Source organism: Schistocerca cancellata, chromosome 2, assembly GCF_023864275.1.
Source record: "Schistocerca cancellata isolate TAMUIC-IGC-003103 chromosome 2, iqSchCanc2.1, whole genome shotgun sequence".
In the NCBI taxonomy this organism is placed as follows: domain Eukaryota; kingdom Metazoa; phylum Arthropoda; class Insecta; order Orthoptera; family Acrididae; genus Schistocerca; species Schistocerca cancellata.
This window is the reverse complement of record NC_064627.1, coordinates 744,462,223-744,476,642: the sequence shown is the minus strand read 5'-3', so window position 1 is coordinate 744,476,642 and position 14,420 is coordinate 744,462,223. Positions and strand designations below refer to the sequence as shown.

The following is a 14,420-nucleotide window of genomic DNA, read 5'->3' as shown; positions in this document are numbered from 1 at the left end:
TGTACTCCGTTGAGTTACTGTGACAGTTTGAAATGTCAGCATTAATTGAAAATGCCGCGAAGTGTGAAGTGCGTGCTGTAATAAGGTTTCTGACTGCAAAAAACTGTACACTGATAGAAATCTATCGGCAGCTTTGTGAAGTGTATGGGGACAACATAATCACTGAAGGTGGAGTGCATCAATGGGTCATAAAATTTAAAAATGGCCGAACTAACGTTCACGACGAAGAACGAAGTGGAAGACCCAGCATAGTGACTGCCGAACTTGTCGAAAAAATCGATGCCGCGGTCCTTGAAAACCGTAATTTCACAATAACGGAACTCTCTCTGAGTTTTCCACAAATTTCACGAAGTTTATTGCACGAAATCATTACTGAAAAGCTTGGTTACCACAAGTGTTGTGCAAGACGGATACCAAAAATCTTGACAGAGATTCACAAAAATCAGCAAATGGGTGCAGCGTTAACGTTTTTGGACGCTAACGAGAAAGATGGCGGCTCATTACTCGATCGCGTCGTTACTGGTGACGAAACATGGGTTAAGCATGTGAACTGCGAGACAAAATTGCAGTCAATGCAGTGGGGGGGGGGGGGGCACAAATTCCCCCCAAAAACCCAAGAAATGCATGCAGACAATGTCGGCAAGGAAGGTGATGGCGACTGTCTTTTGGGACAGAAAAGGTGAGATTTTTGTGGATTTCCTGGAAAGAGGCACTACAATAAACTCTCAAAGGTATTGCCAAACTCTGCACAGCCTCAGAAGAGCAATACAAAACAAGCGCAGGGGAAAGTTGGGCTCAAAGATCTTGCTGATTCACGACAATGCCCGGGCTCACACGGCAAATGCCACTCGTGAAGTTCTCGAATCTTTTAAGTGGGAGTTGTTTCCTCATCCGCCGTACAGTCCCGACCTGGCACCGAGCGACTTCCACTTTTTCCCAGCAATGAAGAAGTGGTTGGCTATGCAGCGTTTTGATGACGACGCACAGCTTCAAGAAGAGTTAACCACGTGGTTTAAGACGCAGGCAGCCGAATTTTACGACGAAGGAATTTCCAAGCTCGTCCATCGCTTCGATACGTGCCTTAATTTAAATGGCAACTATGTAGAAAAGTAGTATTGAAGTGTGGCTTTCATCTGTATATAATAAAAAAAATTTCCAATACTTTATTTATTTTTAATTCCAAAACGTAATGTACTTTGTGGATAACCCTTGTACACCAGAAAATACTAGACATTTTCTCCGAATAAACATTTGTGTTCGACGAGAAGTTGATTCAGTTTGATGGTGTCGCAGAAGAATGGGAATATGCTTCTCGTCAGGTGATTACTATGAATCAGATGCCAAAAAAACGAAAGAAGATCAAGAATCTGTACCAGTGGATTACAAAATAATGGTGGTTAACCTTGCAGAAGCACAACAAAAGTGGAAGTTAAAGAAGGGTCTGCTAACAAAAGGTGCATCACGCTTGCGAAGCATATGTGGGATTTGAAAATTTGGGAAGAACATATTAAACAGGGTGGAACTTGTAACTACAAATATCACACAATTGATTCCTGGACGTATGATCACTTCATAGAAGCACGGAGCTTAATCAGCAAGACATTACTAGAAACTTGCAACAGTGGGCACTTGCTGCTGTGATACAATTTTTAGATTTGGAATTCAAAGCTTCAGCAACATGGGTCAAGGGGTTTAAACAAAGGGATAAAATCCAACAGAAAAAGTTTACAAAATTTGTATTGTAAAGAGAGACTGCAACTATTGAGGAAACCCTTGCTGTGGCAGAATTTCTGTCGCCAGACTCAAGCTCTTGTCCCAAAATACCACAAGGACTTTGTTATCAACTCCGATCAGACAGATAAGCCAGACGTTTTATTTGTCTCCGTCAGTCGACATACTCTTTGCATTGTCACTTATATTGGGTTTACATTTGTATCTTCTCTTTCCAGGCTGCCAGTATTGGTTGACATAGGACTGAACCCTAGAATACCAAGGGTCAAAAGTGGTGTGCGTGAAACAAAAGGATATGAACAAAGTAACACGCTCTTATACAGCACAATATGCTATGAGCCTTTCAGGAAAACTATTGCTTACGCAGCAAAATATATAAATGTTATCGTCGATTCTTCAAAATCCGGTAAACTGATAGCAGACTTGTACAAAAAATATTTAACTGATGTGATGAAGCACACTGCATGCAAGAGAGTAAATGTCTTCTTTTGATTACTCATTGGGAGGACAAACAAATCCAAAAATATATGATGAATTGTTCCAAGATGAAGACAGATTGCCAGCGTGCAGTATCAAAGTAATTCCCCCCAAATGTAGGTCACTAGTGCAACCCTGCGATATATATATTTATCCTCAGGTAAAAAAATCTAATAAAAAAGATGTCAAAACTGCACTTACCTCATCGAGAAAGAAGGAAAAAAATCACTTCCCAAGAAGCTTGCATCAAACTACATTCTATTATACATCACCAGCTATCGTTGCACGTATTCAGTGACATGCTGCATTACGCGTGGTTTGCTGCTGGACCGTGTGACGAAAGAAGCTGTTTTCAGAATGGCAATCAAGTTTGTTTTTCTATGGAGACATTAAAAAACCCGTGTCACTGCAAAAAGGCAGCATTTATAATGTTGGCAAGGTGCGGTCAGAATTATTGCTTCCCCTGTTTCTTAGATGAATATGACCCTGGTACATGTAATTGATCAATTGCAGAAGAATGGAAGTATTGATTTACAATATACGACGTTCCCGTGTATGCGTTAACTACAATCCCTTTTTAAATGTTTTCAGTCCCTCATTTTATCCTATGCCTATACCTTTTGTGCTTATATAAATTAATAAAATAACCTATATGTTGTTTCGATTAATTGTGATGTCAGTAGTTTACACATTGCCAAGGAGCTCAAAAATATTTGCCTCCGCGCGGATTCGAACCTGCGACACTTTCAATGCGAGTCTGATGTCTTACTGCTGAGCCAAACACCGCTTGCTGAAAACAGTCACAGGGACAATTGATAAGTTGCACATGGTGATAGATCCGTATCAAAATTCCTTTTATTTGCTAAACACTTAGCCATCTGGAGTTTCCACTTGGGGCACATTGTCTCACCATAAATGTGGACAAATTTGGCAATGACGAGTAGGTGTTCTCTCCTTGTTAATGAACAAAATTTAGAAAGATCAATGTTAATGTTTGGATTCTCCCATTTAAAACAAGAATATAGTTCTCTTAAGTTGGAAAGTACGAGGTTAAATTTGGCAGCGAAAAAGGGAGCTGCATGTCTGCCATTCCAGATTGATGACTATTTATTGGACATATATTATTTTCTGCAAAAGAGTACAGAGAAAGGAGAAACTGAAAGAATTTCAGAAATTATATGTCGAGATGAAGAAAATATTGAAACATGTGTGCACCCCTTGTCTTTCTGTGAGCAAATGTTTACTTCGGTTACTGGAACAGTGGAAGCCTTCGACCAGACTGCTGAATTATGAAGTGAAGAATGATCAGCTTGGGTGTATCCAAACTTATCATATACCAAAGGTGAAACAGTCACCAATTGAGAGTAGTGCCTCTTCAAGAAAAAGAACTAGTGAATTGCCAATTCCATGTTCATTTACATCAAGGGGCAAGGGCAAGGGAGGAAAGGGGCTCGGCAAGGGCGGCGCCAAGCGGCACCGCAAGGTGCTGTGCGACAACATCTAGGGCATCACGAAGCCTGCCATCCGCTGCCTGGCTCGCAGGGGCGGTGTGAAGCGCATCTCTGGTCTGATCTACGAGGAGACCTGCAGAGTGCTGAAGGTGTTCCTGGAGAACGTGATCCGCGGCGCAGTGACATACACTGAGCACACCAAGCGCAAGACTGTGATGGCCATGGACGTGATGTACGCCCTGAAGAGGCAGGAGCGCACCCTGTACGGTTTCGGCAGTTAGGCGCAGCAGCTGGTGTGCTGTGTGGCCTTCCCGCGGCTGCCGTGCTTGTGGGAGAGACGAAATTGGTCATAAAATAAGTAAACAGGATTCCCCAAGTAAGTACAACCTGTCTCGTGAAGAAAGGACTTTTGTTTCTGTCATCAGATTTAAATATGGCTTTGTGTCTGTTTTTGTCAAATGTTATACCTACATTTGACAAAACAAATGTAATTTTGTAGTCAAGTGTACCTCACATCCATTTACTGCAAGATCTGCTGCTGGACAAGTTACAGAATTTGATGTCTAAATTTGTACTACCTACAGTGATAAAATCCTGTTCTCCTTTTGAGGTTGATTACCACAGCAGAAGAAACCAGAAGGATGACTGTGATTTGGTCATTGGCAGTTGTACTTCTCAACTTGGGAATTGCCTCAAGCATGATGAGAAGGTGGAATTCTTCTCATCTGTTCGGATACACTAAATTGCCGCCTGTGACTACATGGTTCACGAATTCCCATTGAAGAGTGAAATGCTGAAAAATGCAGCCGTTGTGCAAATCAGATTTGTTTCAATGCATCCTTTTCTACCCTAAAGTATTTTGTGGAAAAGTTTCCAGTATTATTGAATGCAGATGCAGGTAAAGATCATGTTGCCATGGATGAATTACAATCCCAGTTTTGTGCATTTCAGATATATGATATACCGGATAAAATCTTAAGGGAAGAAAGAATTGATGTGCAGTGGTCTCTGATAGGAAAACTAAGAAATAGTTATGGGAGCCTAAAATTTGACAAATTAATTCGTGTTATGTTAGGTATTCTAACGGTCCCTCATAGTAATGCAGAATGTGCGAGGATATTTAGTCAAGTAACTAAAACAAGGACACAGTTTAGATCATCTACCGGTGATGAAAATTTGGAGAGATTGTTGACAGTAAAATCAAGACTACAGGGTGACTGCTTTCAGCAAACCTTCAACAAAGAATTTCTCAGAAAGGCTAAGTCTTCAACATTCAATTCCTTAAATCAATAGAAATGTGAAGTGTTTCGTGAAAAGATAATTATACCTGTGTGTTACCATATTTTCTCCATCCTCATCATGTATTGGAAATTTAATTAAGGAGGAAAGGATAGACCTTGATGTGAACGGGTAACAACATTGTTAAATAAGTGAGAACACTAATGTGTATTATCTCAAAACATTTTAAGAGTGAACTACCATTTTATTTGGTAACTGTTTTAATTTGTTAGTACATCGTTATTCAGATTCTGCAATGTTTCCTACTGCAGAAGCAGCTTCTACTTCACCTGTGAGAAGAAAGGTATTGTACATGTTCTCAAGATTGTTCCATTGTTTCTCGCTAATACTGAATACTAATAGGCTACATAGCGCGCCCCCCCCCCCCCCCCCCCCCCCCCATGAACCATGGACCTTGTCGATGGTGAGGAGGCTTGTGTGCCTCAACGATACAGATAGGTGCAACCACAACGGAGGGGTATCTGTTGAGAGGCCAAAACGTGTGGTTCCTGAAGAGGGGCAGCAGCCTTTTCAGTAGTTGCAGGGGCAACAGTCTGGATGATTGATTAATCTGGCCTTGTAACACTAACCAAGATGGCCTTGCTGTTTTGGTACTGCGAACGGCTGAAAGCAAGGGGAAACTGCAGCCGTAATTTTTCCCAAGGGCATGCAGCTTTAGTGTATGATTAAATGATCATGGCATCCTCTTGGGTAAAATATTCCGGGGGTAAAATAGTCCCCCATTCGGATCTCCGGGCGGGGACTACTCAAAAGGATGTCATTATCAGGAGAAAGGAAAGTGGCATTTTACTGACCGGAGCATGGAATGTCAGATCCCTTAATCGGGCAGGTAGGTTAGAAAATTTAAAAAGGGAAATGGATAGGTTAAAGTTAGATATAGTGGGAATTAGTGAAGTTCGGTGGCAGGAGGAGCAAGACTTTTGGTCAGGTGAATACAGGGTTATAAATACAAAATCAAATAGGCGTAATGCAGGAGTAGGTTTAATAATGAATAAAAAAATAGGAGTACGGGTAAGCTACTGCAAACAGCATAGTGAACGCATTATTGTGGCCAAGATAGACACGAAGCCCACGCCTACTACAGTAGTACAAGTTTATATGCCAACTAGCTCTGCAGATGACAAAGAAATTGATGAAATGTATGACTAGATAAAAGAAATTATTCAGGTAGTGAAGGAAGATGAAAATTTAATAGTGATGGGTGACTGGAATTCAAGAGTAGGAAAAGGGAGAGAAGGTAACATAGTAGGTGAGTATGGATTGGGGGTAAGAAATGAAAGAAGAAGCCGTCTGGTAGAATTTTGCACAGAGCATAAATTAATCATAGCTAACAGTTGGTTCAAGAATCATGAAAGAAGGTTGTATACATGGAAGAACCCTGGAGATACTAAAAGGTATCAGATAGATTATATAATGGTAAGACAGAGATTTAGGAACCAGGTTTTAAATTGTAAGACATTTCCAGGGGCAGATGTGGGCTCTGACCACAATCTATTGGTTATGAACTGTAGATTAAAACTGAAGAAACTGCAAAAAGGTGGGAATTTAAGGAGATGGGATCTGGATAAACTGACAGAACCAGAGGTTGCAGAGAGTTCCAGGGAGAGCATAAGGGAACAATTGACAGGAATGGGGGAAAGAAATACAGTAGAAGAAGAATGGGTAGCTTTGAGGGATGAAATAGTGAAGGCAGCAGAGGATCAAATAGGTAAAAAGATGAGGGCTAGTAGAAATCCTTGGGTAACAGAAGAAATATTGAATTTAATTGATGAAAGGAGAAAATATAAAGATGCAGTAAATGAAGGAGGCAGAAAGGAATACAAACATCTCAAAAATGAGATTGACAGTTAGTGCAAAATGGCTAAGCAGGGATGGATTGAGGACAAATGTAAGGATGTAGAGGCTTATCTCACTAGGGGCAAAATAGATACTGGCTACAGGAAAATTAAAGAGACCTTTGGAGAAAGGAGAACCACTTGCATGAATATCAAGAGCTTTGATGGAAACCCAGTTCTAAGCAAAGAAAGGAAAGCAGAAAGGTGGAAGGAGTATATAGAGGGTCTATACAATGGTGATGTACTTGAGGACAATATTATGGAAATGGAAGAGGATTTAGATGAAGATGAAATGGGAGATATGATACTGCGTGAAGAGTTTGACAGAGCACTGAAAGACCAGAGTCGAAACAAGGCCCCGGGAGTAGACAACATTCTTTTAGAACTACTGATGGCATTGGGAGAGCCAGTCCTGACAAAACTCTACCATCTGGTGAACAAAATGTGTGAGAGAGGTGAAATAGCCTCAGACTTCAAGAAGAATGTAATAATTCCAATCCCAAGAAAGCAGGTGTAGACAGATGTGAAAATTACTGAACTATCAGTTTAATAAGTCACAGCTGCAAAATACTAACACGAATTCTTTACAGATGAATGGAAAAACTGATAGAAGCGGACCTTGGGGAAGATCAGTTTGGATTCCGTAGAAATGTTGGAACACGTGAGGCAATACTGACCCTACGACTTATCTTAGAAGAAAGATTAAGGAAAGGCAAACTCATGTTTCTAGCATTTGTAGACTTAGAGAAAGCTTTTGACAATGTTGATTGGAATATTCTCTTTCAAATTCTGAAGGTGGCAGGGGTAAAATACAGGGAGCGAAAGGCTATTTACAATTTGTACAGAAACCAGATGGCTGTTATAAGAGTCGATGGGTATGAAAGGGAAGCAGTGGTTGGGAAGGGAGTGAGACAGGGTTGTAGCCTATCCTTAATGTTATTCAATCTGTATATTGAGCAAACAGTAAAGGAAACAAAAGAAAAGTTCGGAGTAGGTATTAAAATCCATGGAGAAGAAATAAAAACTCTGAGGTTTGCTGATGACATTGTAATTAGACAGCGAAGGACCTGGAAGAGCAATTGAACAGAATGGACAGTGTCTTGAAAGGTGGATATATGGTGAACAACAACAAAAGCAAAACAAGGATAATGGAATGTAGTCGAATTAAGACGGGTGATACTGAGGGAATTAGATTAGGAAATGAGACACTTAAAGTAGTAAAGGAGTTTTGCTATCTGGGGGGCAAAATAACTGATGATGGTCGAAGTAGAGAGGATATCAAATGTAGACTGGCAATGGAAAGGAAAGCGTTTCTGGAGAAGAAAAATTTGTTAACATCGAGTATAGATTTAAATGTCAGGAAGTCATTTCTGAAAGTATTTGTATGGAGTGTAGCCATGTATGGAAGTGAAACGTGGACGATAAATAGTTTAGGCAAGAAGAGAATAGAAGTTTTTGAAATGTGGTGCTACAGAAGAATGCTGATGATTAGATGGGTAGATCGCATAGCTAATGAGGAGGTATTGAATAGAATTGGGGAGAAGAGGAGCTTGTGGCTCAACTTGACTGGATGAGGGATCGGTTGGTAGGACATGTTCTGAGACATCGAGGGATCACCAATTTCCTATTGGAGGGCAGCGTGGAGGGTAAAAATCGTAGAGGAAGACCAAGAGATGAATACACTAAGCATATTCAGAAGGATGTAGGCTGCAGTAGGTACTGGGAGATGAAGCAGCTTGCACAGGATAGAGTAGCATGGAGAGCTGCATCAAACCAGTCTCAAGACTGAAGACCACAACAACAACAACAACAACAACATAGCTAGAGTTAAAACTTGTACTCCAGATTTTGTTTTTACGACTTTTTCATCCATTTTAAGTCCGTACCACAGTTTTGTCATTATTTATGCAGATGGATCCCAACAAGAGGATGCTTTCAGTTGTTCTGCTGTTTTCCCTTATACAGTTTTTAAAATGTGTCTTCCAGAGCAATTTACAATTTATGATGCAGAATTATACAGCATTAAAATTTATAATGCGGAATTAACAGCATTCTGATGGCACTGGAGAGTGTTCACAGACGCCACTGTACAAGGTTTCTTGTCTGTTCCGACTCTCTTAGTGGACTGCAAGCACTTCATCAAATGTATCCAGTAGACCCACTGATTCAGCTCATCTGTGACTCCTTACAGTGGCTCCAACACTGTCGCAAGGAGGTGACCTTTTGCTGGGTACCTGGCCAGACATGGCCAACAAAACCTCCAAGGAAGCATGTTGGAATAGTGCTGTCCATCAATGTCCCAGTGGGAGACTGAATGGTTGCAGATGACAGACAACAAACTGCAGTCGCTCAAATCAATCACAAAGGCTTGGCAGACTTCATGTCAGCCTCACCACTGGAAGGAGGTTCTGCTTACCAGACAGCGCATCAGGCATAGCCCTTTAACACATGGCTTCCTCCTCCGGCGGGAGGATCCACTACTGTGTGAAATATGTGATGTGGCCCTTCAGTTAACCATATTGTGGCTGCATGTGTCCTATACTCTGATATTAGGGCAGACCTCAGTCTCGCTGGAGATCTGCCCACCATCCTCGCAGATGTCAATTCCAGTGTTACAAGGGTGGTGAAATTTTGTAAACTGTCAAGCCCCATCCGAAAATTGGTGGGGAAGGGCAGGAGACTTTAATACATTACAAACTGGTTTGCATGTGGGAACAACCTTCATCACCACTCATGAGATTTGCAACAACAACAACAACAACAACAACAACAATAATAATAATAATAATAATAATAATGCCTAGTCTCTGTGTATGTCTGTATTTAACTTCATTATTTAATAATAAATATTCATTTTTTCACGAACTTTTTTAATTTCCCCTGTTTTTAATTTAAAAAAAAATCAGTATATTTATCCGAATTCTTTTGGAATTGGCGGATTTTCAGAGTAGTGGGCTTCAGAATAATGGGACTCTGCTGTACTTCACTATGTCAAATGACTGTGACATCTTTAGGTCATGTACTGGCTGTATGAAAAAGGATGGGTAAGATATGAGATCACAGAGTATTCCATAGTGCTCAAACTGACAGTCCCAATCACACTGATTTACATTTTCGCATTCCTTACCCTCTAAGGAACAATGTATGTTAGGTAGTTTTTGTTTTGTTAAGGACACTGTTCCCGGAAACTTTCACATGTGAAGGTCAGATAGATGTCACATGATGAGACTCTAGCAAACACCACAGAACTTCCACACTATGGCATTGCAGTCATGTGCTCATACAAAAGAGGCGGCATTGGCAAAAAATTCTGGGGAATTGTTGTGCATGGTGTAGTCTTTGGTGAACATAAATTCTTTGGGACTGGATTGTGATCATAAAAGATACTCATTGTTCTTCTTGAGAATACTGCAGGAACAGATCTTAGCTGGACTTCTTGCTGACAGCTTTGGAGCCACAATCTTAGGGGTGTTACTATAGATATTCTGGATAAGGGGCTTAAGTTTGTGGTTGCATTTAAAAGTCTTTATAAAGCCCCCAGCTGAGGCAAAAAAGCTAGCAAAAACCTGGGAGTTCTGTCACACATTAAACCATGAAAATCAGGTGTCTCCAAGGAAGAAATGACAGGCCATTACATAACCGAGAAACTACACGATAACTTCTTTGTCCAAACAGACAGGGGCATTGTCTGAGTGATTATGGATCCATGGACTGTAGCAAGAAAGTACAAGACATACATATAGACAGGGTACATAAGAAACATATAGGAGATTACATAACTAAGTCAGGTATAGACACAGCAACTAGAACAATTTCTCAAGTTGTACTGCATCTAGAATATATGAGGTTCTGGAATACCCCACTAAGGCTGATAGTAAATTGGATTAATTTGTCATCATACAACCTGACACCTCATGGGCAACAAGCCACCATATGTACAGAAATCTGCTTAATTTCGAACAAATTTGACGTGACATTACTTCTCTCAGATATAATTAGTGGAAGAGATGGTGAATTTTTTAGAGTGGCCTCCCGACATTAGTCTTATTGTGTAAAGCCGTTTCGTGAATACTTAATTTTCGTTGTCCTTTTTTTGTCTATTATAATGTTTCTCTGTGTTTTAATGCTTTGTTAAAAACAGAGATTCCATGACTTACCAAACGGGAAAGCGCTGGTAGATAGGCACAATAAAAAACACACAAACACACACACAAAATTTCGACCTTTCGCAACCCCCGGTTGCTTCGTCAGGAAAGAGCAACCGGGGGTTGCGAAAGCTCGAAATTTTGTGTTTGTGTGTTTTTTATTGTGCCTATCTACCAGCGCTTTCCCATTTGGTAAGTCATGGAATCTCTGTTTTTAATATATTTTTCCCATGTGGAATGTTTCTTTATTTTATTTAATGCTTTGTTAGTTGCAAGACTAAAATATGCCAGTGTGAAGGCCAAATATACAGTAACTGAAGTTTCGTGCATGCCACTTAAACTACATAAGTGTGAGTATAAGTTTTTTTTTTGGCATTTTAACAGCCAGATTTTCTTGAGAAATATAAATGCTATAGTGTCTTCTTGCTTGCAACTAATTCACTGTACCAACATAGCAAAGCTACATTGGCTTAAAGCCTTTAGCACACAGACCGTCCATCCGAACATTAAGTGTGCCAAGTTTCTGATGTCATAACATGGAATAGCATGTTTGGGGGAGTCTTTCCAAACATGCAGAGCAGTATCTAACATGTCAGATATTCTGAGCGTGCGTCTGAGCGTTGACCAATGAGATGGCACAACGCTGCCTATGTCACATGCACGCCATCTCCCTTTGGTGAAGAGTTGTAAGGCAACATATTGGCTTCCAGTTGAAGCTCATATGTATAAATCCCGTTTGAGCTCCAGAAAACTGGGGAGTTCTCAAAAACACTCCATTAATTGCATTATTTGTTGTAATAAAATGACAAGAAGCATCATATTTGTGGTAAGAGAAATTTTATTGTAACTTGTGTACTATGAGAGTCAGCCATTTGAAATAAACGGCAGGTTTAGGATCCATTAAAAACACATTGCTCTTGGTACAATTTTTATAATTAAATTTCAATTAGTAATATAGCTACAATTAAAGCTTTCAGGACATGGTAAGATATTACATATGGTCTCGCAGTTCTCGTTGTCGTGGTAGCGTAATGAGTAGCATCATAGTTTTGTAGCGACATTGAGGAATGTTGGTGTTTCAGGTCCCACTGTACCCAAAAATTTTTTTTTCAAAACTTCATTTTTTATAGGTTCTGATACTTCCTTATTAGTTTAATATAAGCATATACTATGATCTTCGATATTATGTAAATATAAGGGCACTGTCTTTGAGGGGTGAGTTTGGTTGATTGGCTTAATGAGCAGGATACCGTGCACTACTTGCAGTAAAATAGTTTTGTAATGCTTTTTGCCTTATAACATTTTCACGGACATTGAAGTTTTTATTTCTGTGTAGTACAGTCAGAGCAAGCTGACTAACATACGGACAAGGCAGGAAAGTTTGATTTAGTAGAACTAATATAGGAATTTTACGCATGCCCTTTTGTAAATAGTGTGATTTGTGAGCCAGATAGAGCTGACAACTGCCACTGGAGCACGTTGCGATTGCATATACCACATTGGGGCTCACTTACCGTGTGCACAAGTCGTATAGTTTCTCACATTCAGCAGCATGATGAACTCGGTATGCTCAACGTTCACGTCTGACAGCACGGTCCATCTGCCAACGGCTTCACTACAAGGTCAGATCAGTCACCAGCTTTGTTGACCCTCATCAGGAATCACATATTAATCTTGTCTCACTGCTGATACCCCTTTGATGTCGTTGCACCTATGGTACAGCTGTCTGTATCATTGAGGCTCACAAGTTACTCCGCCAACATGGCAAAGTCCATGCTTTGTGAGGGTAGCCAAGAAAGCTGTTCCACTTGCAACCAGTGATTCCTTTAGTTTTATTAATCAGCAATTTTTATAAAATCTTCACATTTTAGTTGTTTTAATTGTTTTAACTTTCTTGTTCTAGATTGCTCAGATTCTGATAGCCAACCATGCAGATATAAACATTGCTGACAAACGTGGTGCTACACCTCTCCACAGAGCTGCTTCAAGAGGAAATACTGCAGTAGTACAACTCTTGATTGATCAGGGATCTGAATTGAATATCAATCCAATTGATTCATGTGGAAACACACCATTGTAAGATTTTGTGTAATTGCTTATTTCCTAGCTGTGAGTAGAATTTGTACTCCAGCATTAATTTTTCTCATTTCATACCCTCAGGCACTTAGCATGTGAAGAGAATCGTGAAACTGAAGCCAGATTGCTTGTTGCACATGGTGCAAGACTGGACATACAGAACAAGGAGAAGAAAACTCCATTGGATCTTGCACAGCCATCACTAGCTCGCCAGTTACGTAAAGCATCTGAACAGTGATACATTTGGCCACCATATAAGGGAAATGAATGTTAAGGAGACATGATTGCATGGCCATTTGTGAAGAAAAGACAGTTGTTAAACTGATGTAAAGACTAATAGAAACTGCAGATGATATGACCTTCAGTGCTTTATTTATAATGTGGATAGTGATTTCCTGTTTCTAGATTAGGATTCACAATTTATATACCATATTATTGTATTTTTAATAAACCTGTAATAAATGTGTTCTTGTATAATGCCTGATTGTAAAATGTTTAGCAATTAATATGCTAATTTTCAGTAATAACTGTCACACACATTATTTCAAGCATGCAAATTAAAACACTGCGCAAAATAAATAAAATCATTTTTTTTAAGGATATAACTCATACAATATTATGGAAAAATGTGAAAAAAAAAATTTCGAGCAGTATTTCAGCAGGTACAGGGTGGTTGGTGGTTTCAAATGAAACCACTGCACAATAAATGTGGTGGCTTCAAATGAGACTACCACCATAAACTTCATCACTTTCCGTGATAGGGCACGAAACAGTTCCTGTCTGCTGATAAACACTTAGCAACTTGGCAGGAACAAAATGTCCATCTGCTTCTATATGGGTTAATTTTTGTGCAGATGCAGTGTACACATCGCCTCGATGTGCCATGTACTGGCAGATGTTTTGATTCAGTTGTGTGTTTTTCCACTGGAACAACAGTTTTACACTTTTTGGCGCATGGTTCAGATGATGCACTTGAGCAACCAGGACTATCTTTGAAAACACTGGGTCCTACAAGCCCAGCTACAACACACTGCCAAAATTCCTTTAGCTTTTTCTTTTCATTCGGCTTGGTTAGTCAAAACAATATAAATGCATTTCCAATAGAAATATCAATCATATACCAAACAGGCTGAGCCACCAGCATCTATATTTTCTGTCAATTGCATAGAAACTATTCATCATATCTGCTTTATCTACACATCCCATGTTCGAATTATAAGGTTTCACTATCTGTGGGAAAGGTATTTTTGTAATTATGCCATCCTTTTCTTTCCTACCGACTTCTTTCAAAGTTACAGGTGAGTCAATTGTTGATAGTAATGTGACAACACATTTATCTTTCCATTTCATACATGCAATCCCATCAGAATGAACTGACCAATCACTTTCTCCTCTTTGCAACTCTT

General features: G+C 39.8%; 1 protein-coding gene across 1 annotated transcript in view; it reads left to right on the top strand.

Annotated features, from left to right (window-relative positions):
* The window catches only part of LOC126162553 (26S proteasome non-ATPase regulatory subunit 10-like), a 69,610-nt gene extending 56,030 nt beyond the window's left edge, over nucleotides 1-13,580 (top strand). Inside the window, exons 4-5 of the mRNA XM_049919136.1 lie at nucleotides 12,842-13,014; nucleotides 13,099-13,580. Of these exons, the coding sequence (XP_049775093.1) occupies nucleotides 12,842-13,014; nucleotides 13,099-13,252 (327 nt within the window). The 3' untranslated portion in view covers nucleotides 13,253-13,580. The remainder of the gene's footprint in view (nucleotides 1-12,841; nucleotides 13,015-13,098) is intronic.
* Nucleotides 13,581-14,420: the final 840 nt, after the last annotated feature.